This window comes from Anolis sagrei, chromosome Y (genome assembly GCF_037176765.1).
Source record: "Anolis sagrei isolate rAnoSag1 chromosome Y, rAnoSag1.mat, whole genome shotgun sequence".
NCBI classification, from domain to species: Eukaryota; Metazoa; Chordata; class Lepidosauria; order Squamata; family Dactyloidae; genus Anolis; species Anolis sagrei.
In genome coordinates, this window is record NC_090035.1 from 46,611,756 (window position 1) to 46,637,643 (window position 25,888).

Consider the following 25,888-nt stretch of genomic DNA (forward strand, 5'->3'; position numbering starts at 1 on the left):
GGCTGTAAGTAAGGTTGGTAAGTGTGGTGTGGTGCTAGTGGTTGTTGAGTAGTGTTAAAGACTAGAAGGACACAGGAATGGCTACAACAGAGTCTCATGGGAAGAATGATCTATCGCATCTTTGCGACCTCTTGGGAGAATCGTTCAATCTTGTGTCATCACAACTTAAGACCCTGAGTGAAAAAATGGATCATCTTTTTAGAGGAATTGAACTTATTATTAAAGCTCCTGTGCAATTCGATCTCCCAAGGGCAGACAATTTTCTATGTGCAGATTTGGCTGAGGACTTGTGTTTGAATGGAGAGAAAGGCACACCGGACCTTGGGTTGGAAGGAGGGATGGATGATGAGATGAGTGAGGGAAGGGGAGGGCTGGGTTGTATGCAAGGGAATGAGAACACCTTGGATTGGCGGGTGACATCTACGAACATTCAGAGGATACCTGTAAATATAACATCAGACTCCATTGGTCAGCCAACCGCAGTTTGTGGCCAGAACTAACATCTTTTAAGATCAGACACTTTTGCGGTAGAGATTGCTGACTTAATGATTAACAGAGGCAGATGAACCTCTAGGAGGGCGGTTTGTGACTCTTTGGCCCAAATCCTATCAAAAAGACCATGGGAAATAAGACTGAAAGCCATAACTTGGTTGTGGAGAGACTATCAGTCATTTGATCGCTCTACCTGCCTTCTTTTTTAAAAAAAATATATCTTAAGATTTTCTTATTACATATTAAAAACAGATAGGATAGATAAAGGAAGAAGAAAGAGAGAAATAAGAAAATAAGAAAAGAGAGGATTTAGGATGGGTAGAGTGGGTCGGTGGAAGAGAAGGGGGAAGGGAATTTGGGATGCAGGTTGAGGGATTGCAAGGGAGGGGAAAAGCAAACATTAGGGTAGGGATAGAGTGTGAAAGTATAAAGACTTAAAAGCACGGGTGTGAAGATTTGGGGTGTCCCCTTCGTTCGGTCCGACTTCCTGGTGTTGTTGAAGAGGTTTCCTTTTCTTTCTTGTACGTCAAGCTTCTTTTTCTGTTTGTCACTATAGGTTTCTTTTGGCAGGTATCTCTCTTTTTCTATCTATCCCTTCCATCCAAAATAATCGTTTATTGGAGTCCAGTCCGTTTCCTTTTCTGTAAAACCTTTACTTTTCTGTATTAGAAAGCTTAATCTGTCCATGTTTCTTATGTCTACCAGCTTGGTTTCCCATTCCTCTATATCCGGTATCTCCTTCTTCCTCCATTTTTTGGCGAGCTCTACCTGCCTTCTAATTACACCAGAGGACAACCTATGGCTTGGCGAGCTGTTGGCAATTCGATCCTGCCTATAGAAGTGGGGCATTACCATCAGAAGGGTAGTTGTGGACCCTCATATTCGCCCCCTTGTTGACACAGTGGTACCTTCTTGCTCTGTTCCATCAGGTCCCTGTGATAAATCTACAGTTAGCTCCCCGGTTAGGGCCCCCCTCCCCAGGATTGTATCAATTTGAAACCCCATCTGCCCCAGTTGTCCCCACACAATCGGCCACACTTTCCCACCCAAGAACACTCCCCCTTTTCAGCCCACTCAGTTCCCTTGATACCTCTCTTTCCAGCTTGACATTGGAAGTGTCCCCACATGAGATCCAGGGGAAACTATACGCCAGTCTTGCTTCCTCAGAAAGTTAACTAGCCACACATTCCAACCACGTAGGGGGGAGGTCTCAGAGGAGGGGGGCACCATCCAGGTTGTGTGGGGGAGGAGATTTGCTGGTCACCAACGTCCCAGGGAGAAGCGCAACAGAATTTTTGCGACCCTGGAAAAGGTAGGAAGTAGTAGGCTCCATATCAGACCCCTTGGCCTTAAGGTTCTGCTGATCCTGCTTCTTGGCAGGGGGTTGGACTGGATGGCCCATGAGGTCTCTTCCAACTCTTTGATTCTATGATTCTATGATTCTATGATTCTATGCCAGGTCCATCAATGGAAAGACCGCTGCCATTCAGGACCTGATCCTGGATGAGAGGGCGGATCTGGTTTGCATCACCGAGACCTGGCTAGATGAGCTGGGGGGGGGGGGGTAAATCTCACTCAGCTGTGCCCACCAGGTTTTGGAGTGCATCAGCAGGCCAGGGTAGGGGGGGCAGGGAGAAGGGGTTGCAGTAGTCTATCGGCAATCCATCGCCATGGTCAGATGCTCTGTTCCGCAATCACCTGGGTTCGAGTGTGTTCACCTCAAGGTGGGAAACCATGACAGCTTGGGGCTTCTGCTCATGTACCGCCCACCCCGCAACCCAGCAGTTTCCCTGCCTGAGCTAGCAGAAGTGGTTTCCAATTCGGCCTTGGCCTCCCAGCGCCTGGTGGTGGGAGACTTTAACATCCATGCTGAGACCTCTTTGACTGGAGCAGTTCAGGACATCATGGCTGCCATGACGACCATGGGGCTCTCACAAGTTATATCTGGACCCACCCATCAGGCAGGACATACACTCGACCTAGTTTTCGTGACAGACAGCAAAATGATCAGAGTGGAAGAACAAAACATCCTTCCCTTGTCATGGTCTGATCACTATCTGATCAGTTTTAGACTTTCTGCGACCTTTAACCTCCGCAGGGGTGGAGGACAAATTAAGATGGTCCGCCCCAGGAGACTGATGGATCCAGATGGGATTCCTGAGGAATCTTGGGGTTTTTCCTGCCATGGAGCCTGGTGATCCTGTCAACGCCTTGGTTGATCTCTATAATAGGGAGATGTCCAGGGCGATAAGATTTGATCGCTCCTGAACGCCCCATCTCGTTGCGTCGGGACAGGCCATCTCCCTGGTTCTCCAGGGACTTAGCCGTGATGAAGCACATGAGAAGGGGGCTAAAGCGCAAATGGAGGAAATCTCGAGATGTGTCTGATCAAGCACGGGCTAAAGCCTCTCTTAAGGTGTATTCCATGGCTATACAGGTAGCCAGGGAATCTTTCACGACTATCTGTATAGCGTCTGCAGCAAATAGATCGCTGGAGTTGTTCCGGGTTGTCGGGGAACTCCTTCACCCACCAGTGGTGGAGGAGACCTTCGATAACCCAACAACTCAGTGTTGCGAGTTCACACACCATTTTGCAGACAAAGTTGCTCAGATACATCTTGAGCTGGACTCCAATTTCATCGCAGTTCCAGAGGAGGTGATTGAGGCATCTGCTTGTCCAACTTGTCGATCATGGTATCCTTCTGGGACGACTCTCTGGGATGGGGCTCGGGGGCACGGTTCTGTCGTGGCTTCGGTCCTTCCTGGAGGGTCGATCCCAGATGGTGAAGCTGAGAGACGCCTGCTCGGACCCCTGGCCTTTAACCTGTGGGGTCCCGCAAGGCTCTATTCTGTTTCCCATGCTTTTTAACATCTACATGAAACCGCTGGGAGAGGTCATCCGGAGTTTTGGAGTTAGGTGCCATCTCTACGCAGATGACACACAACTCTACTACTCTTTTCCACCTAACTCCAAGGAAGCCCCTCGCGTGCTGGACGAGTGCAGGGCCGCTGTGGCTATCTGGATGAGGATGAACAAGCTGAAGATAAATCCTGACAAGACAGAGGTCCTCCTGGTCAATCGTAAACCGGATGTGGCTATAGGGTGTCAACCTGTGCTGGATGGGGTTACCCTCCCCCTGAAGTCACAGGTCCGCAGTTTGGGTGTCCTCCTGGATTCATCACTTAAGCTTGAGGCTCAGGCGTCGGCGGTGTCCGGGAGGGCTTTTGCACAGCTAAGATTTGTGCGGCAGCTGCTACCATACCTCGCAAAGGTTGATTTGGCCGGGGTGGTCCACGCCTTGGTCACCTCTCGATTGGATTACTGCAATGCGCTCTACGTGGGGCTGCTCTTGAAAACAGCTCGGAAATTCCAACTGGTTCAACGGGCGGCGGCCAGGATGTTAACTGGTGCTCCATACAGAGAGAGGTCAACCTTCCTGTTTAAGGAGCTCCATTGGCTGCCATTTACCTACCGAGCCCAATTCAAGGTGCAGGTGCTTACCTACAAAGCCCTAAACGATTTGGGACCTGCCTACCTGTGTGACTGCATCTCCATCTATGAACTCACGCACTCACTTCGTTCATCCGGAGAGGCCCTGCTCGCGATCCCACCTGCGTCGCAGGTGCGTTTGGTGGGGACGAGGGACAGGGCCTTCTCTGTGGTTGCCCCCGACTCTGCAACACCCTCCCCAAAGACATTAGACTAGCACCCACTTTGGCAGTCTTTAGAAAGAACTTGAAGACTTGGTTATTCAGATTTGCCTTCCCAGAATAGGATAATCTTTGGCACTCTGTCCCAGAAGCACTTTATTAGAGTTTAATACTCTCTGCACATTGCACTTGCCCAGAACTCCAACATACCACCTCACACACCCAGCACTTTTAACCTGTACCCATCATTGGCTCGGCCCTGATTTTATTGTGTAATAGTGTAATGTTTTGTTGTGTTATTGCTTATGTTTTTAATTTGCTTGCATTGTTATTGTTTGTTGTTGTTGTGTTGAGGCCTTGGCCTTTGTAAGCCGCATCGAGTCCTTCGGGAGATGCTAGCGGGGTACAAATAAAGTTTAATAATAATGGATAATAATAATCTCTAAATAATCATTTAAAAATTCATTAAAAATTCTAGAAAGTTCCGGATTGCTGCGCATGCATGAAGGAAACCCATAGATGTGCATTTCACGGAGGACACGAAGAAAAAATAACATGTTAGGAATTTTTTTTACCTTACCTAACTAATGCCAGAGATTTATTGGTCGCTCTAGTAGCTAGAGAAACCTGGATCCTCTTGCTGCCAATTTTGCATCTGTGAAGACTGTTGAGAGCAGTAATTGCTTCTTGTAGATTTTCCATTTGAACTAAAGCTTTCAGCTGATAATCAATATGAGGACTGAGTTCTACAGTCTTTACCTGAAGAGATGAAAACTTTATTAACATGTCTGAGTTAAGCAGTATTATCAAGATGCCGAAAATGGATTTGAAACAAGATCATTTCAAAGTCACCGCAAGTCATTTAGTGGTAACACTGCGAGCCATAGAAACCCCTGAGAAGCTTGCTCCCTCCTCTATATGACTTCCTCTCATATCTTGATACATGACTTTTTTGTACTAATCAAGTCTTCAGAATCTTAAAATAGCCTCAAACATACTCAAAACAATAGAAAACATACCAGGGTTTTGCCTTTTAATATCAGTCTCATGTGTCAACCGCAAAAACAGGTGACAACACTGAAGTGCAAAATACAAGTCAAATTTAGCTAACTCCAAGGTTGTGTTTTTGGCTGAAAAGGTGATTGTGCGGCTCACAGGAAGAAGTACTAGTACAAAACATTTGACAACTTTCGGCCAGTTTCCAATCTCCCCTACTTGGGCAAAGTCATGGAACGTGTGGTGGCAACACAACTCCAGGGGTTTCTGGTAGACACTGATTATCTGGATCCGGCACAGTCTGGCTTTAGGCCGGGACATGGAACTGAGACAGCCTTGGTCGCCTTGGTAGATGATCTGCGCAGGGAACTGGACAGGGGGAGTGTGTCCCTGTTAGTTCTGCTGGACCTCTCAGCGGCTTTCGATACCGTCGATCACGGTATCCTTCTGGGTCGCCTCAGGGATATGGGGCTCGGGGGCACTGCTTTGCAGTGGCTCCGATCCTTCCTCGAGGGACGGACCCAGAAGGTGTTACTGGGTGACACCTGTTCGGCCCCACAACCGTTGTTGTGTGGAGTCCCACAGGGTTCAATTCTGTCCCCGATGTTATTTAACATCTACATGAAACCGTTGGGAGAGATCATTCGGAGTTTCGGAACGAGATGTTATCTCTACGCAGATGATGTCCAAATCTGTCACTCCTTCTCACCTGTCACCAAGGAGGCTGTCCTGACCTTGAACCGGTGTTTAGCTGCTGTATCGGACTGGATGAGAGCTAACAAATTGAAATTGAATCCAGACAAGACAGAGGTCCTACTGGTCAGTCGTAAGGCCAATCAGGGTATAGGGTTACAGCCTGTGTTAGACGGGGTTACACTCCCCCTGAAGACGCAGGTTCGCAGCTTGGGAGTGATCCTGGACTCATCGCTGAGCCTGGAACCCCAGGTCTCAGCGGTGGCCGGGAGAGCTTTCGCACAATTAAAACTTGTGCGCCAGCTGCGCCCGTACCTTGAGAAGCCAGATCTGGCCACAGTGGTCCACGCTCTTGTCACATCCCGGTTGGATTACTGCAACGCACTCTACGTGGGGTTGCCTTTGAAGACTGCTCGGAAACTACAATTAGTCCAGCGAGAAGCAGCCAGATTGCTCATCGGGGCGACGTATAGGGAGCACACCACCCCCCTGTTGTGTCAGCTCCACTGGCTGCCGATCCAATTCCGAGCACAATTCAAAGTGCTGGTTTTGACCTACAAAACCCTATACGGTTCCGTCCCGGTGTATTTGTCCGAACGGATCTCCCTCTACATCCCACCTCAAAACCTAAGATCTTCTGGGGAGGCCCTGCTCTCGACCCCGCCACTTTCACAAGTGTGGCTGGCGGGGACAAGGAGCAGGGCCTTCTCAGTGGTGGCCCCCCACCTGTGGAACTCACTCCCCGGGGAGGTTAGATCGGCATCTTCCCTCATGGTGTTTAGGAAAAGACTGAAGACCTGGATCTGGGATCAAGCCTTTGGCCAGTCTGAAGATTAACTGAAGGATCTGATGTTAAACAAGAACAATTAGAATGGAATGGACATATGGACTCTGAACCCGAGCATGAGATTGTTTATGTTTTATTATGTTTTATTATGTTTTTATTATGTACTGATGGTTTAATTAATTGTTGTGATGGTTATATTTGTATTGCTGTAAATTGTTTTGGGCATCTAATTGTGCCCCCACTGTAAGCCGCCCTGAGTCCCCCCCGGGGTGAGAAGGGCGGGGTATAAGTAAATGAAATAAATAAATAAATAAATAAAACACTTTGACTTGGCATTTAAGTTCTTTTGATTATTGTTATGGAAACCTTAGAAAGATTTATTCAGAAAAGACTAGCTGCTTTGCTCTAGAGATGGAAGGATGTAACTTTCCCAGGGTCTCTGTGTAGGTTTCCTGAGCAGGGATTCCAGCTTGGTCTCCCAAGAGTCCTAACCCAACGTGCAAATCAATATAACTACAATCATAGAATCAAAAAGTTGGAAGAGATCTCGTGGGCCATCAAGTCCAACCCCTTTCTGCCAAGCAGCAGGAAAATCACATTCAAAGCACCCCAGATAGATGGCCATCCAGCCTCTGTTTAAAAGCCTCCAAGGGAGGAGCCTCCACCACACTGGGGCAGAGAGTTCCACTGCTGAACAGCTCTTACAGTTAGAAAGTTCTTGCCATGTTCAAGTGGAATCTCCTTTCTTTCCTCTAGTTTGAAGCCATTGTTCCGTGTCCTAGTCTCCAGGGCAACAGAAAACAAGCTTGCTCCTTCCTCCATATGACTTCCCCTCATATCTTGATACATGACTATCATGTCTCCTCTCAGTCTTCTCTTCTGCAGGCTAAACATGCCCAGCTCTTTAAGCCGCTTCTCATAGGGCTTTGTTCTCCAGACCCTTGATACTTTGAGTTGCCCTCTTCTGGACACATTCTAGCTTATCAACATCTCTCTTCAATTGTGGTACCCAGAACTGGGCACAGTGATTCCAGGTGTGGTCTGTCCAAGGCAGAATAGAGGGGTAGCATGGCTTCCCTGGATCTAGGCACTAGACTCCTTTTGATGTAGGCCAAAATCCCATTAGTTTGGTTTTTTTGCTGCCACATCACATTGTTGGCTCATGTTTACCTTTCTGTCCACAAGGACTCCCAGATGTTTTTCACACATACTGCTGTTGAATCAGGCACTGTCCCCCATTTTGTATATTTGCATTTCATTTTTTTTCTGCTTAAGTGGAGTATTTTGCATTTGTCCTTTCTGAACTTCATTTGATTAATTTTGGCCCATCTCTCTCATGTCTTAAGATCATTTTGAATTCTGCTCCTGTCTGAAAACTTTATAATCATGCCCTCTAACCCTTCATCTAAGTAATTAATAAAGATGTTGAAAAGAACTAGGCCCATGATGGAATCCTGCTTATGGCTCTCCACTTGTGACTTCTTTCCAGATTGAAGAGGAAGCATTGGGGAGAATCACCCTCTGAGTTCTGGACTCCTTTATTTTGCTGACAGAGTACACTGGTCAACATACATTTTGGTGCCTCAAATATTAATCCTGTTTCTGGGTATATTTGACCTGCTGATTCCAAAAATGGCACAAGTTTTCCTCTACCATCTCTAGCCTTTTAGATACAGAAAATATGCTAATACAGCAGTCTTATCTGCTCACCCATAAAGAATCATGATAACCATATCTAAGAGGCGGGGCGAGGCTACCTTCTTTTAGCCAGCAGTGCAGGCCAGCAATTAGTGGCCCATTGTTCTGCTTCCTGTTTCCCCTATATAAGCCAGGGTCGCACGCGCCGCCTGGCTCACTAACCAACACTTTTCTCCTGCATACAGACAACATAAAACACACACCAAGAGGAGGTCATCGAACAAACACAAAATCTTCCTGTCTCATGCACAAGTTGTGGCATGTTCAGCTTTTTCGTGCAACTATTACTCAATTACATATGCCCCAAGTGTAAACAGATCACTCACATGGAACACAGGATCCGACAACTCGTGGACCGTATTAAGACATTTAGGAACTTGAGCTGTTCTTAGACACCACACAGCATGCTGTTCTAGACACGTAGCCCATATCACACCAACATTATGGGGAGGCTCAAGAGGAGATCACCTCAGATATGGACAACCCTCAGGCTTGGGGGAATGTCACCCTTAGAAAGAGACATAGGACCCGGAAGCCTCCTCAGAATACTTCTGCTCAGCTGCAATTACACAATAGATTCCAAATTCTCACACAGCTATCACTTGACCAAGAAACACAACACATTGGGGAAGACCAGAATGGCTTAGATACTGATCAGTGGCACGTCCTTGATCAGTGTGTGGGGGATAGCCCTGATTGGGACAACACTCACACTTACACAATCGTGCAGGTGTACCATCCCCAACCATAGACCAGGTGCAACAGGAACACATACAGGAGAACGCTAGGCTCTTGGATGAATCTCAATGGATTGTCCTTGATGAATGCTCTGGGGATGTCGAGGAGGAGGACAACACTACACCTACACGATTCACACCAACAGGATCACTTTTCTGGGGACCTACACACTACATTGCGCAAAAGGGGTCCTGCCAATCCTGAAAGTAAACAGGTCTTGGTAGTAGGTGACTCCCTCCTTAGAGGAACGGAAGCTGTCATTTCCAGACCGGATGGGATGGCTCGAGAAATAGGCTGCCTACCGGGGGCAAAAATATACCATATCACTCAGAGGCTCACCAGGCTCCTCAAGCCCCATCACCGTCCTCCCCTCATGTTGATTCATGTAGGAACCAATGATACTGCTAGGCATACTTTTCAAAAGATCATAAATGATTTTCAAGTTCTAGGAACAAAGCTAAAGCAATGTAATGTACAGGTGGTCTTTTCATCCCTCCTCCCAGTCATAAGACATGGTCCTACAAGGGCCAGAAAAATAGTACAGGTCAATAACTGGCTTAGAAAATGGTGTCAGGAGGAACGCTTTGGCTTCCTTGACCATGGCCTGCTTTTCCAGGAGGATGGCCTACTGGCAAGTGATGGGATGCATCTCACACCAGTAGGAAAACACCTTTTTGCTCACAGACTCGCAACCCTTATTAGGTGCACTTTAAACTAGGCCCACCGGGGGAGAAGGACAACAGCCTTGCGAACACTACTTTACCCACAATGTCAGGGAACCGCCAGAAGGCTAAACGGAAAGCTGCACAAACACAACGAGGACCAAGTACCGAAAGCACAATAATCCCAATTAAACAGCTCAGGGGAAGATCTCAGGGGCTCACATGTCTTTACACTAATGCACAGAGCATGGGAACCAAACATGACGAACTCTAACTTTTAGCACAACACCACAAATATGATATCATAGGGATCACTGAAACCTGGTGGGATGACTCCTATCGCTGGAATGTAGACATCGAGGGCTATAACCTCTTTCACAGAAACCGAACGAAGGGGAGAGGAGGCGGAGTAGCCTTATATGTCAAAAGCTGTTATGCTGCAGAAGAGATGCAAGATAGCAATCCGGGAAAACAGCTTGAAAGCATCTGGATAAGAATCAAGGGAACTGGGACTCAAAAAGATCTTGTTGTAGGCATCTACTACAGACCTCCAAGCCAGGAGGAAGAACTTGATGAAGTCTTCTGCCAACAGTTGACCAAACAGGCACAGAGAAGAGATGTACTAGTCATGGGCGATTTCAACTATCCCAATATTTGCTGGAAAACAAACTTGGCCAAGAGTACAAAGTCCAACAAATTCCTCGCTTGCCTTGCAGACAATTTCATGGTCCAGAAGGTAGAAGAGGCAACAAGGGGATTGGCTACTCTTGATCTCATCCTAACAAATGCGGAGGACCTGATCGATGCGGTCGAAGTGGTAGGATCCTTAGGGGCAAGTGACCATGTGCTCCTGCAATTTGAGGTACAAAGGAAGGCCGAAACTAAGACAAGTCAAACCCGCATTTTGGACTTTAGGAGAGCTGATTTCCAAAAAATGAAGGAAACGCTGAGCAGCATTCCGTGGACACAGATACTAAAAGACAAGGGAGTTACGGATGGATGGGAATTTCTCAAGAGTGAAATACTCAAGGCGCAATTGCAAACCGTGCCAACAAAGAGAAAAAATAGGACAAGTGCAAAGAAGCCAGAATGGATGTCCAAAGAACTTCTAACTGTGCTAAGACACAAAAGAGACATGCACAAGAAGTGGAAAAAGGGAGAAATCACCAAAGAAGAATTCAAACAAATAGCCAACACCTGTAGGGAAAAGGTCCGCAAGGCTAAAGCACAAAACGAGCTCAGGCTTGCCACGGACATTAAAAACAATAAAAAGGGCTTCTATTCTTATGTCAGTAGAAAAAGGAAAAACAAGGAGGCGATAGGACCTCTTCGCGGAGAAGATGGGACAATGCTGACAGGGGATAGGGAAAAGGCAGAACTACTTAATGCCTTCTTTGCCTCGGTCTTCTCACAAAAAGAGAGTCTTCAACCTCAGCAAGATGGAGTGGATGAGGGATTGGAGGACATCCAACCCCAAATTGGGAAAGAAGTCGTCCAGGAATACCTGGCCGCTCTTAATGAGTTCAAGTCCCCAGGGCCAGATCAGCTACACCCCAGAGTATTGAAGGAACTAGCGGAAGTCATTTCGGAACCATTGGCAACCATCTTTGAGAGTTCTTGGAGAACGGGAGAAGTTCCAGCAGATTGGAGGAGGGCCAATGTGGTCCCAATCTTCAAGAAGGGAAAAAAGGACGACCCAAACAACTACCGTCCGGTCGATACCGGGCAAGATTCTGGAAAAGATTGTTAAGGAAGCGGTCTGCAAACACTTAGAAACAAATGCAGTCATCGCTAATAGTCAACATGGATTTATCAAAAACAAGTCATGCCAGACTAATCTGATCTCTTTCTTCGATAGAGCTACAAGCTGGGTAGATGCGGGGAATGCCGTGGATGTAGCGTACCTGGATTTCAGTAAGGCCTTCGACAAGGTCCCCCATGACCTTCTGGCAAGGAAACTAGTCCAATGTGGGCTAGGCAAAACTACGGTGAGATGGATCTGTAATTGGTTAAGTGGACGAACACAGAGAGTGCTCACTAATGCTTCCTCTTCATCTTGGAAAGAAGTGACAAGTGGAGTGCCGCAGGGTTCCGTCCTGGGCCCGGTCCTGTTCAACATCTTTATTAATGACTTAGATGAAGGGCTAGAAGGCATGATCATCAAGTTTGCAGACAACACCAAATTGGGAGGGATAGCCAATAGTCCAGAGGACAGGAGCAGAATTCAAAACGATCTTGACAGATTAGAGAGATGGGCCAAAACTAACAAAATGAAGTTCAACAGTGACAAATGTAAGATACTCCACTTTGGCAGAAAAAAATGAAATGCAAAGATACAGAATGGGTGACGCCTGGCTCGAGAGCAGTACGTGTGAAAAAGATCTTGGAGTCCTCGTGGACAACAAGTTAAACATGAGCCAACAATGTGATGTGGCGGCAAAAAAAGCCAATGGGATTTTGGCCTGCATCAGTAGGAGCATAGTGTCTAGATCTAAGGAAGTAATGCTACCCCTCTATTCTGCTTTGGTTAGACCACATCTGGAATACTGTGTCCAATTCTGGGCACCACAATTCAAGAGAGATATTGACAAGCTGGAATGTGTCCAGAGGAGGGCGACTAAAATGATCAAGGGTCTGGAGAACAAGCCCTATGAGGAGCGGCTTAAGGAGCTGGGCATGATTAGCCTGAAGAAGAGAAGGCTGAGAGGAGATATGATAGCCATGTATAAATATGTGAGAGGAAGCCACAGGGAGGAGGGAGCAAGCTTGTTTTCTGCTTCCTTGCAGACTAGGACACGGAACAATGGCTTCAAACTACAAGAGAGGAGATTCCATCTGAACATAAGAAAGAACTTCCTGACTGTGAGAGCCGTTCAGCAGTGGAACTCTCTGCCCCGGAGTGTGGTGGAGGCTCCTTCTTTGGAAGCTTTTAAACAGAGGCTGGATGGCCATCTGTCAGGGGTGATTTGAATGCAATATTCCTGCTTCTTGGCAGGGGGTTGGACTGGATGGCCCATGAGGTTTCTTCCAACTCTTTGATTCTATGATTCTGTGAAACTAGAGCTGTCGCTGTCTATCCTAATGCAACTTTTCTGACTCAGTACCCCAAATAATCCCAGGAACAGGCCTAAAAAACAAGACACAGAGACTTTGTTTTGTTGGACTGTGTTATACATATACTATCTATTAAATTGTTCTAGATTTCCCTCCATAGGTACCATTTCATAGCACCTGCCAAATTGAAAATGTAAACATTCACTTAAGTTATTGTACAATCTGGAACAATACTAATGGTCTGTTAAAGATAAATAATGAATGTTTAAATAATCTGCCAGACACAAGATGAGTAAAGTAATTATTGTTTACCTTCCCATTCCTAGAGAATGTTTCTTGCAAGGTTTGCTGCAGTTCTTTTCTAGACAATCTGTAGTCTAGATTGCTAATTTGAATGTCTACTCCATTTGTGTATGGCTCTAGACAGCCTGCATTACCAGTATAACTGATGACATTGAAAGTGAGAGGAGAAGATCTGTTTGAGATATTTGGAGACACACTCCTGATCAAGTAAATGGAAGGAAAAGAGGATAATTTAGAATTGTTCATTCTAGTGCACAGAACACACATATAAAGCCTCTCTTTCCTCCACATGAAGAGATGCTGCAAATATCACTGTCTACTATGCTGGCTTTGTAGCGTGTATGTCTTGGTTTTCACATTTTTGTTTGCAGTTATCATTTTATGCCAAGATGAATTCTCGCCAATTTTCATGTCTTTGAAGAACACTGCCCCCTCAGATCCACTGGTCACACATTACAGAAGTGCAACTCCAGGTTTGTCTCTGTTATCTTTTAGTTTCTTCCACACAAAGAATTGGCATCATTGGCTTCTCAATATAACCCCCATCCCTTGAAAAATACTTCCAAGTATCTTAAGTACTTAGGAGAGCTGGAGAACTCTCTGGAGCATTTCCTGGCACTACAGAGGGCTATAGCAGAAGAGTGGTAAGAGGAAAGTGCCAATTCTCTGTTGGATTCCAAAATACACAGGGCACTCTTAGCTTCTCTGGACAAGCAAACACACAAGCAAACACAAAAAATATGCCTGATAATGGAGCCCAAGAGCTTTGGGCTGCAGGAGAAATTTACCTTGATGACCAGCAGCTTTGAGACACCAAAACAGGGCAAAGTTGCTTCGATGCACTTAGCATGCTGAACACAGATGGATAGCTAACTTGGAATACATCGTTATTCTCTTTTCTCTCTACTAGGGAGTTGCTGATGCTCCTTGCTGAAGGTAAATCTTTCCTGTGTTAAAGAAGAACTCATTACTAATTTGTTCTGTGGATGTATTTTGATGACATTTGAATTAGACTCAAGACATACTTCTGATTGTTTTTATGAATGGATTTGCCTGTTCCGGATTTTTTATGTGCTGGAGATACTGAACTTGACATGGAGTTCTCCTTTAGCTGGTCTTGACAGTTTTCAGAGTTTTTCAGAGTTTTTGACTCCATACGACACCGTTCCTTCAGGAAAACAAGTAATCAAAGATGAGGCTTATAATAAAATGTATCTGGGTGGTTTGCATCCACTTAGCAATTAGATTTTTAAATAATAAAATATTTATAAGGAAGCAGGAAAAGTTTGACCAGAGAATTACTAGTAGGTTTTTATGTGCAGTAAAAACAAAATGGAGGCTTCCTGCACTATACAACAGACTTGTCTGACAATTATCAAAACAGAAAAATCAGTCATGTGACTCAAACATTTTAAAGTCTTCAAATTCTTTCAAGCAATATCAGTCAATTAGTGAAAAAAAATCACATTTATTACCAGATAATGAAGTAGGGAATGCAGAAAGTACTACATCCTACACAACTTTGGTTAAGTCGAAGTTCGATATGCAGCATACAGAAGTCCAGCTCCTAGAATCACATGTATTTGTTATTTCACTATGATTCTTAAAGTCTATGTGCTAAGTATAAGATAAACTGATTAATTTTTTTTAAACCTTTCAGAAGGAAGAAGTGAGAGGGAAGAACTGGGGAAATCAGAGAAAGAAATGAGCAATAGTCAAATGTTAAATAAAATAGCAGATCTGATCAAAAGTGAGACTCAGCTATTAAAACAAGATATCCTGACCAGTGCTAAAGAAATGAAATCAGAATTAGATATGGAACGAAAAAGCTCAGATAAAAAATTCCAGGCAATACAAGAAACCTTGAAAACAATACATGGAGAAATACAAACGAATAAAGCAGAAATTGAAAAAAACAAACAGGAACAACTTGTACTTAAACGGCAAACACAACAAAATGAAAATAGACTTTCAGATATGGAAAGAAAGTTTGTTTATATGCAAGACAATCAAAGAAGGAATAATGCAATAATTAAAAATTATCCAGAAGGGAATAAAAAAAGAAGACCTGAAAGCTGAAATCCTGAAGTGGCTGCAAAAGATTACGCCGGTATTGAACTGGTCAGAATTGGATATAGAGAGAGCTCATCGCCTCCCGGCTGGAAGAAATAAAATAACACCCAGAAATATAATAATTCGATTCCATAATTTTGCAAAGAAGGAAGACCTGATGAAAATACTTAAGAAGAATCCTGATTACCTAAGGATGGGTGATTCAAAATTGGAGATATTTAATGACTACTGCCCAGAAACCAAGAATTGGAGATACTCAATGAAGCCTATCACGATTCAGTTAATGAAGGCTGGAATTTTGTATACTTGGGGATACCCTACCTTTCTTAAGTTCCAATGGAAAGGCAAGAGATACAGAATAGATTCACTGGAACAAGGTTATCAATTACTGGAGGAGCTTGGAATAGTAAGAAGACAAGAAAGAGACCGGAAGGAGGAGGAGGAAAAGGATCCGGATGGAGGAGAACTGGAGGAATTAATTGGTGCCGTTGGAGGAATCGAGATGTAAGAAGAAATTAAACACTGCAACAACGCTCTTTTTTATTTTTTATCTAATATGAGCACTCGGGGGGAGGGAGACTCTGGGCCACAGGATGACTTCACCCCCCCCCTCCCCAATTGGGAAGGCCGGGGGCCATGATTGGGATGAGAAGTCCCAAAGATTTGAAGGGGAGGAAGGGGGGAAAGAGGGAAGTGGGGGGATTGGGGGGGAGGGGGAAATGGGGACTAAGGGTAGGGGAGGGAAAGGGTCAAGGGTTCACGTTGTTTCAAGCCACAAAAAAGCTTTTAAAGGGAAAGGGAAATGATGTCCCATAAATTAAGAATTTCAACGCTTAACACGAGGGGATTGGGGACGGTAATTAAGAGAAGGCGGATCGAATCTCTACTGAAGAAGGACGCGGCGGACGCAATCTTCCTACAGGAAACACACCAAAATAAACGGGGCTCGAGTGAGCTAAAGTCGAGTTGGATAAGGAACTATGAAACATCTTTTGGGTCATCAAAGTCAAGAGGAGTAGCAATAATAATAGCAAAGAAATGTAATTTTGTCATAAACAAGGTATTGAAAGATGAAGAGGGAAGATATATAATAATATATGGGGAAATAGGGGAGGAAAAATATGTATTAGTAAATGTATACGCACCAAATGTGAAACAGCAAGAATTTTATGAAAAAGTGCTAGAGCAAATAGAGAATTATCATCAACAAAATGTAATATTTGGAGGAGATTGTAATTGCTGTATGGATTTGAAGAAGGATAAAACTACGATAGCATCAAAAGCTAGAAATATTGAAACAACGGATTTAAGCAGAGTAATGAATAAATGGCAATTAAAGGATGTGTGGAGATTGGTAAAAGGGAATGAAAGTAGATATACATATTATTCATCGGTACACAAGGTGTATACAAGAATTGATTATATTTTTGTCTCCAAGAACATGACAAGTAAAGTGCTAAATGCTGATATAGGTATGATTAAGATTTCGGATCACGCTTTGGTTTCAATTGAGATTGCGTTGAAATGTGATTATGATAAAATGAAAAGGTGGAGGTTAAACACAAGAATACTAAATCATAAAGAGATAGTAGATAAAGTGCAAGCAGAATGGCAAGAAATATGGGGCTTCAACGAAAAGGGGGTGACAAAAGGAGTCCTATGGGATACTATGAAAGCAGTGACCAGAGGGTTATGTATAAAAGAGACAATTAACTTAAAAAGAAGGCAAGAAGAAAGGAAAAGGAATCTAGAAAGAGAAATAGAAGAGATTGAAAAAGCATATGTAATAAAGAGAGATACACGAATTTATGCTAGGTTAAGAGCAAAAAAAGAGGAATTGGATAAAATGGAAATAGACGAAGTACAAGAAAATTTAATTTATTTAAGGAGGGAATATTTTGAGTTTAGTGATAGGAATTCAAAGATCCTAGCCAAATCAACACAGAAAAAGAAAATGGAAGGAATGATAAACACGATAAAAGATAAAACAGGTAAATTATGTAGAGCTATGAAAGAGAAATTGAAAGTATTTGAGGAATTTTATAAAAATCTATATCAAACTAAAGCATGTCCCATAGAGGCAATCAGGAAATACGTGGAAGAAAATTGGGAGAGTAAGCTGGAGGAGAAAGATAAAGAGCTATTGGACCAACCTATTAAGAAAAAAGAAATAGAGGAAGTCATTAATAAATTAAAAGTAGGGAAAGCCCCAGGCCTGGATGGTCTAGGGACAGAGTATTATAAAAGCTTTAGAGAAGTTTTAACCCCAAAATTATTGGAATTGTATAATGGAATAATGAAGGGAGATAAAATACCCGATTCATGGAGGAGATCATTAATAATATTAATACCCAAACCTGACAAAGACTTAACAGACCCAGGGTCATACAGGCCCATATCATTAATAAACCAGGATGCAAAGATATTGTCCGCGATATTAGCTAATAGAATGAATAAATGTATGTATAAGTACATAAAAGAAGATCAGTGTGGGTTTATAAAAGGAAGACAAATGTCAAATTTGATAGGGAGAGCACTAAATAAAATTCATTGGGTTAAAGAGGGGAAGGGAAAAGCAGGGATACTATCATTAGACATTTTTAAAGCGTTCGATTGTGTGGAATGGGAGACACTAGGGGAAATAGTGAATAAATTTGGAATGGGAAATAAAATAAAAGGAGTACTAAAACAATTTTATTCAAAGAATTCAGCAGTGATAACTATAAATGATGGAGTGACAAACGAAATAAAAGTGACTAGAGGAACTAGACAAGGGTGCCCTTTGTCCCCGATATTATTTGCTATGGTGATAGAACTTTTTGCTATAAAAATTTAGAAGGATTAGGAAAAAAGGAGAAACAGAAGGTGAGCTTATTCGCTGACGATACATTGTTATTTATAGAAAATATAGTGGAGAAAATAGATAGAATAAAAGAACATTTGGAGATATTTGGGAAAGCAACGGGATTACAAGTTAATTGGAACAAGTCAGAAATGATGCTACTCAATTATACAAGAGAAGAAGAAAAAAAATTTATAGAACAGAGAAAAATGGGAATAAGAATTAAGAATAAATTAAAATACTTGGGAGTAATAATAACTAAGGATTTAAAAGAGATAGAGGAAGTAAATGTAGTAACTTTAAGAAAAGAAGTTCAGAAAAAGTTAATAGAGTACGAAGGTATACATTTATCCTGGTTTGGAAGAATAGCATTAGTAAAAATGAAAATACTTCCAAAGATAAATTTTATATTTAGAATGTTACCACTTCAAATCACAGAAGAAGAGCTAATTAGATGGCAACAAATGATTAATAAGTATTGCAATGGAAGTAAAAGAAACAGGCTAAACAAACAGTTATGGTATAGATCGCAAAAGGAGGGTGGACTAGCACTACCTAATATAAAAAAATATTATGAAGCAAGTAGATTAAATTTGGTTATAGAAGGAATGGTTAAAAAAGAGGGAATAGATTGGCTTGGTAATGAATCAGGAAAAGTGGAAGATGAAACTTGGAATATATTTTTTAAACAGCTTACTAGAAAAGAACTGAAGGAAATTAGAAACCCAATGCTGAGCAACATACTGAAAGTATGGAATAAATACAAGGGGAGGTTAATAAAGGAAGGATCAATTATAACCCCAATAGTGATGGAAAAGAAATTCCCAAAAAATTTAAAAAAAGCAATGGATAAAAAGGTAAGGGAAATAAATTTAGATAGAATAGGGGATTGGATGAAGGCGGAAATGAAGAGGGAAAGGATGTTGGAAGAGTTTAAAGAAATAAAATTATCATGGTTTCATTGTATACAACTAGAACAATGGTTAATAAACTGGAAAAAAAATAATAGAAACGGAAGCCAACTCAATCAATTTGAACAAATAATACAGAAGGGAAGGGCAGTAGAAGAACACGAAAACTTGAGAGGTATAATTAGCAAAATCTATAAGATACTAATTGAAATGAAGGATGGGAAAATGAAAAAGAGTACCCTTAAGGAGATTTGGGAAGAGGATTTAGGGATAAAAATAAGTGAAATAGAGTGGCAACAGTTATGGGGACAAAGACATTTAAAAAACCTATCGATACGTGTTAAAGAAAATTATTACAAGTTAATATGGAAGTGGTACTTAACACCGGTAAGAATAGCATATATGAATAAAAACAATTCAACAAATTGTTGGAGAGGATGTAAAGAACCAGGAACATATATACATATGTGGTGGCAATGTAAATATGTAAATAATTTTTGGGAGAAAGTATTTAGAGAAATAGAAAGTATAATGAATATGAAAATAGACAAAAGTCCTAGTATAGCCTTATTATCATTATATACCAATAAGCAACTGAAAAAGGAGGATAAAGAAGCGATAACAAACTTACTAACTATAGCAAGACTGCTCATAGCAAGGAATTGGAAAAAAGAAATGAATATACGAATAGAGGAGTGGTACAAGGAAGCATGGAAAATAGCATTAAATGACAAACTGACATGTATATTAAAGGTTAAAAAAGGTATATGGAAACAAAGTGATTTTGATGCTATATGGGGAAAATTTGTGGTAAATGGATTAAAAAATAAGGAAGGAAAATTACCGTCACAAGAAGAAATGAAATTTTGGACAGATGAAATGTAAAAAATGTGGCTTGAGACGGGTGGAGGGGAGCACTGAGGTGAAAATAGGGGGGAAAAAAAAAAGAGAAAAGGGGAGGAAATGTCAAAGCAAAACAACAAAACAACATGTTAAAGAGGTTGATGTATAAAATGCAACAGTATGTAATAATTGTGATAAATCAATAAAAAAAATTAAAAAAAAAAGACCACATCTGGAATATTGTGTCCAATTCTGGACGCCACAATTCAAGAGAGATATTGACAAGCTGGAATGTGTCCAGAGGAGGGCGACTAAAATGATCAAGGGTCTGGAGAACAAGCCCTATGAGGAACGGCTTAGGGAACTGGGCATGTTTAGCCTGAAGAAGAGAAGGCTGAGAGGAGACATGATAGCCATGTATAAATATGTGAGAGGAAGCCACAGGGAGGAGGGAGCAAGCTTGTTTTCTGCTTCCTTGGAGACTAGGACGCGGAACAATGGCTTCAAACTACAAGAGAGGAGATTCCATCTGAACATTAGGAAGAACTTCCTGACTGTGAGAGCCGTTCAGCAGTGGAACTCTCTGCCCCGGAGTGTGGTGGAGGCTCCTTCTTTGGAAGCTTTTAAGCAGAGGCTGGATGTCCATCTGTCAGGGGTGATTTGAATGCAATATTCCTGCTTCTTGGCAGGGGGTTGGACTGGATGGCCCATGAGGTCTCTTCCAACTCTTTGATTCTATGATTCTATGATTCTAAGTCTCAAGTTCTCAATGAGGAACAGTTTAGTTAGCTTAGAATAGTCTAAGGCAGTGTTTCTCAACCTGTGGGTCCCTAGGTGTTTTGGCCTACAAGTTTCAGATTTCTGGGAGTTGAAAGCCAAAACATCTGGGGACCCACAGGTTGAGAACTACTGGTCTAAGGGTTTCCCTTCCCCTGTGTCTCCTGTATGAGAGTTGGGAATATATCTATTTCTTCTCTCCTCTCTGCTCTCATTCTGATTGGTTGTGTAGAATGGATACTTTTCTACTTTTTCTGACTCCTGTTTTCTTAGATTCCGAGTATGTGCTGTGTGCTTTGAGATCTCTCTCTGCATGTGTATCAGAGAGATGTAGTGATTGGTGTTTTTCCCCTCTTGAAACCTTAGAAGAGATGGTGTTAGAGTAACTCAAACCCAGTTCTTTATCATTAAGAAATGCAGTTATTTATTATTGTAAATAAACCTTTTGTGATTTTTAAGATTGGACTCTGCAACTTTTCCTGCCTAAGCTCTTAATTCTTTACAGCTACATCACATGGCACTTCACACTCTGCTCAGTAATGAGCTGATGCTCAGCTTTTGTATCCTGTTTGATTTTTGGATGTTCTGCTATATTTTAGGGTAGTTTTCCCTAACACATTGTTCTGAGAAATAGTCTTTTTTTAGTGGGCAAGTACACTGTCATTCTAGCTCTTCTTACTGATAGTTAGAACTTCATTCTTGGTTGTATTTCATTTTGATTTGTGTTCTATATTGTAATGGCAAACTATCTCCTAAGTTTCCATTACTGAATGACAAAGTAAACTAGTCTGTATTCTGTTTCTCTTTTTGCTCCAATGGATTGAAAAATGCAGTGGATAAATTATGCAAAGTAAGTATACTCAAGGGAGTCAACTTACATTGTTGCCTAATGTGGCTTCTTAGATAGTTGTTAATGCAATCCAGTTATTTTTGTATGTAAGGAGCTTTTTTGTATTTGTTCAGGTTTATCCTTCAAGTGCCAAGAGTTGTAGCTTGATGGTGTATTTCCATTGATCTCATACTGATCTTTATGACTCTTTGTCTCTCTAGAACAAGTACATGGAGAACAAAAAAGCTACAGTGGAGTTGAAGGCCACTCCATCCCCTCATCCTACTGCTTCAAAACAGTTTGCAGCTGTCCCCTTTCCAAGTGTGTACTCTCTCCAACAAACACAAATACAACTTTCACCTGCTTCTAAAGTAAGCTGTTGTCCTCATGGTTCTGAATCTTCCCCTCATGCTCCTCAGCTACATTTTGGTGGTGGCAGCACTTTGATTCACCCTGGCACAATATTGGACTTAAAAGGCACCAGGAGAGTCACTTGTCAAATAGAGGTAGGATTTGTTAATCAGGCTGTGTCTTCACTCAAGAGTGGTGTTCCGGTTGGAAGCGGTGTAACAGACATTGCTAGCGACTTGTCCAGAGTGTGCCTGGAAAACCGTGTCTCTTCCTGTCCACACTTCCCATGCCTTGGAAAACTCCACTTCCAGTCCTATCACAGTAATGTACACAAACTGCATCCATTTCTTTCTCATCAAAGCTGTACAATTTCAGGTTATTTTTCCTGTTCGCAATTCACAAGTGGGGTTGAAGGGCTTTTGAAGCAACACATCTTACAATCGGAGCAAAAGTCTTGTGTTTGCACCAATTCGCTGCACCTGAAAGTGGCACCTTCAGTTTGTTTAAAGGGCTCTCACTATTGCACTGAGTGTTTAAGTAAGGTCTGTAACATTCTCATTTACAGTGTATTGTGAAATTTTCAGTAGGTTATAAATTGGGAACAAACGCATTTGGAATGTATAGTATTAATCCCTTAGTGTCAATCTGACCTCAGTTTAAGGCTAGCATTAAAACCATAAAATATAAAAGCTTGAAAGCAACTTTTATCTTCTTCAATTTTAAGTTTTTTGAAGCATTAGCTAATAATTTGACTGGCCAGGGGTTGCTTTCACTAGAGGGCATTCCTCAGATGTCTGTGCAATTCCTGCCTATTGGGTGAGAGGGAGAAACAATCCTTTTTAGGATGTTCAAGTCTGTTCTGGGAAATCAACGTATCACAGGTAAGACCAGTGTTTGTTTTCTTCAACGATTAGCTACAATTCTTTCTTTTCCTTAGTCTGATTAATACAGTACACTTGAGTGATAACGGAATATTTTCTCCAACAGCCATCCAGAGACAGTTTGGTTGAGGCTGTTAAAATATGGCCAAATATTCCCCCTCCAAATGCCCAAGCTGCTGCTCCTGTCTCCCTTCCCATATGTAATGGCTGTGGAACCAATGGAGCAAAAAAAGAGAAGACTTTACTCTTGGGAAATGGCTTTGGCATATTGTCGCAGAAATACGGTAAAGCATATTGGCGGAATTAATAAAATTATAGCAGTTTTAATTTTTTTTGCATTCATGGTGCGCTGGTTGAAAGGAGTGATGACTCCTTTTTTAAGAATAACAATGGTGTTGTGCAGTGGGTACTACTGGACTTTGGTCAGGCAGATCTGTTTTTATGACCTTGGACGAACGCAGGTTTTGTGATTAGATGTGTTCACTGATTCTAAAAGCAATCTGTGGTTAACTGACTGGGATGATTTTCTGCTGTCTTTATATCTGTTGCTGGTGAGCAACCACAAAACACATTTGCTCAGCGGAGCACCAAAATCCCCTTTTAAAACCATATTGGCTATAGGAAATCTGCAAGCTATAGTACAGAAAGTGCTTCTATCCATGCCTTACTTGCAGCCATTCAGGGGACATGGGCTGTTGAGTTACTAATACTACTACTACTAATAATAATAATAAACCTTTATTTATACCCCACTAACATCTCCCGAAGGACTCGGTGCCACTTACAAGGGGCCGAGGCCCACCACATCAGTAAAACAACAACATAACAAATACAACAATAAATAAACTCATAAAACAAAGCAATAAACATTAAAACAGTAGCAATAAACATTAAAACAGTAGCAATAAACATTAAAACAGTAGCAATAAACATTAGACAATAACACCACGACACATTTAAAACTAAGGCCGGGCCAAATGTAATGATTAAACATTTTAAAAATGCTGGGCATGACAGGTAAAAACTGATAGTTTTTTGGAGATAGGTGCAGTGTGCAGGCAATCTTAAATCTCTAGTAAAGTGCATTTGGGACATGATGCTTGGAGTTTCCTACTCTAGGAAGGCACACTGGAACAACCATGTCTTCAAGCTCTTCCTAAAGACTGCCAACATTGGGGCTTCTCTGATGTCCTTGGGGAGAGAGTTCCAGAGTCAGGGGGCTACCACAGAGAAGGCCCTGTCCCTCGTCCCCACCAAACGCGCTTGCGGCGCAGGTGGGATCGTGAGCAGGGCCTCTCCAGATGATTGGAGAGATCGTGTGGCTTTGTATACGGAGATGCGGTCACGCAGGTAGGCGGGTCCCAAACCGTTTAGGGCTTTGTAGGTAAGCACCTGCACCTTGAATTGGGACCGGAAAATGAACGGCAGCCAATGGAGCTCTTTAAACAGGAGGGTTGACCTCTCCCTGTAAGGAGCACCAGTTAATAACCTGGCCGCCACCCGTTGAACCAGTTGGAATTTCCGGGCCGTTTTCAAGGGCAGCCCCATGTAGAGTGCATTACAGTAGTCCAATCTGGAGGTGACCAAGGCATGGACCACCCTGGCCAGATCCGCCTTCATGAGGTACAGTCACGTGAGCTTCAAGCGTAAGTGATGAGTCCAGGAAGACATCTAAACTGCGGACCTGTGACTTCCGGGGGGGAGGGGGTTGTAACACCATCCAGTACAGATTGCCACCCTATACCCCGATCCGGTTTACGATCGACCAGAAGGAACTCTGTCTTGTTGGGATTAATCTTCAGCCTGTTCATCCTCATCCAGACAACCACAGTGGCCAGGCACTCATCCAGCACCCGAGGGGCTTCCTTGGAATTAGGTGGAAAGGAGTAGTAGAGTTGTGTGTCATCTGCATAGAGATGGCACCCAACTCCAAAACTCCGGATGACCTCTCCCAGCGGTTTCATGTAAATGTTAAAAAGCATGGGAGACAGAATAGAGCCTTGCAGGACCCCACAGGTCAAAGGCTAGGGGTCTGAGCAGGCGTCTCCCAGCTAACCATCTGGGATTGACCCTCCAGGAAGGACCAGAGCCATGACAGAACCGTGCCCCCGAGACCCATCCCAGAGAGTCGTCCCAGAAGGATACCATGATTGATGGTATCAAAAGCTGCTGAGATGTCCAAGAGAACCAACAGGGTCAGACTCCCCCTGTCCAGTTCCCTGCAGAGGTCATTCACCAAGGCGACCAAAGCCGTCTCAGTGCCGTGGCCAGGCCTGAAGCCAGACTGTGACTGGTCCAGGTAATTGGTGTCGTTCAGAAAGCCCTGGAGCTGGGAGGCGACCACCCACTCCAGCACCTTGCCATCAGGCATTGTGATGAAATTGGAGTCCAACTCAAGGCGTATGTGAGTAACTTTGCCTGCAAAATGCTGTGCAAACTTGCAACACTGAGTTGTTGGGTCATCGAGGGTCTCCTCCACCACAGGTGGGTGAAGGAGCTCCCCGATAACCCAAAGCAGCTCCGATGATCTATTAGATGCAGACGCTATACAGGCAGTCGTGAAAGACTCCCTGGCTACCCATATAGCCACGGTATAAGCTCTAAGAGAGGCTTTAGCCCGTGCTTGGTCAGATACGTCTCGAGATTTCCTCCATATGCCCTCTAGCCCCCTTCTTGTTCGTTTCATCACAGCCAGCTCCTCGGTGAACCAAGGAGATGGTGTGTCTCGATGCAATGCAATGGGTCATTAGGGAGCGATTGTGTCTATCACCCTGGTCATCTCACTGTTATAATGATCAACCAGGATGTTAAAAGAATCGCCAGGCTCCATTGCAGGAAGAGCCCCAAGATTCTTTAGGAATCCATCTGGATCCATCAGTCTCCTGGGGCAGACCATCTTAATTGATCCTCCACCCCTGCGAAGGTTAGAGGTGACAGGTAGCCTAAAACTGATCAGATGATGGTCAGACCATGACAGTGGAAGGATGTTTTGTTCTTCCACTCTGACTGTTCCACTGTCCACTACAAAAACTAGGTTGAGTGTATGTCCAGCCTGATGGGTGGGTCTAGATATAATTTGTGAGAGCCCCATGGTCGTCATGGCGGCCATGAAATCCTGAGCCACTCCTGTTAAAGAGGTCTCAGTGTGGATGTTAAAGTCTCCCAGTACAATCAAGTGCTGGGAAACTAGGGCTGAATTAGAGACCAAATCTGCTAGCTCAGGCAGGGAGACTGCTGAGTCGCGGGGTGAGCGGTACACCAGCAGTAACCCCAAGCTATCACGGTTCCCCACCCTCAGGTGAACACA

General features: G+C 43.1%; 1 protein-coding gene across 1 annotated transcript in view; it reads right to left on the reverse strand.

Annotated features, from left to right (window-relative positions):
• LOC137095614 (meiosis regulator and mRNA stability factor 1-like) overlaps window positions 1-25,888 on the reverse strand; it is an 87,785-nt gene that overhangs the window by 43,882 nt on the left and 18,015 nt on the right. The window contains exons 4-6 of the mRNA XM_067462384.1: window positions 13,863-14,021; window positions 13,084-13,273; window positions 4,724-4,902 (exon numbers count right to left, since the gene is read on the reverse strand). Of these exons, the coding sequence (XP_067318485.1) occupies window positions 4,724-4,902; window positions 13,084-13,273; window positions 13,863-14,021 (528 nt within the window). The remainder of the gene's footprint in view (window positions 1-4,723; window positions 4,903-13,083; window positions 13,274-13,862; window positions 14,022-25,888) is intronic.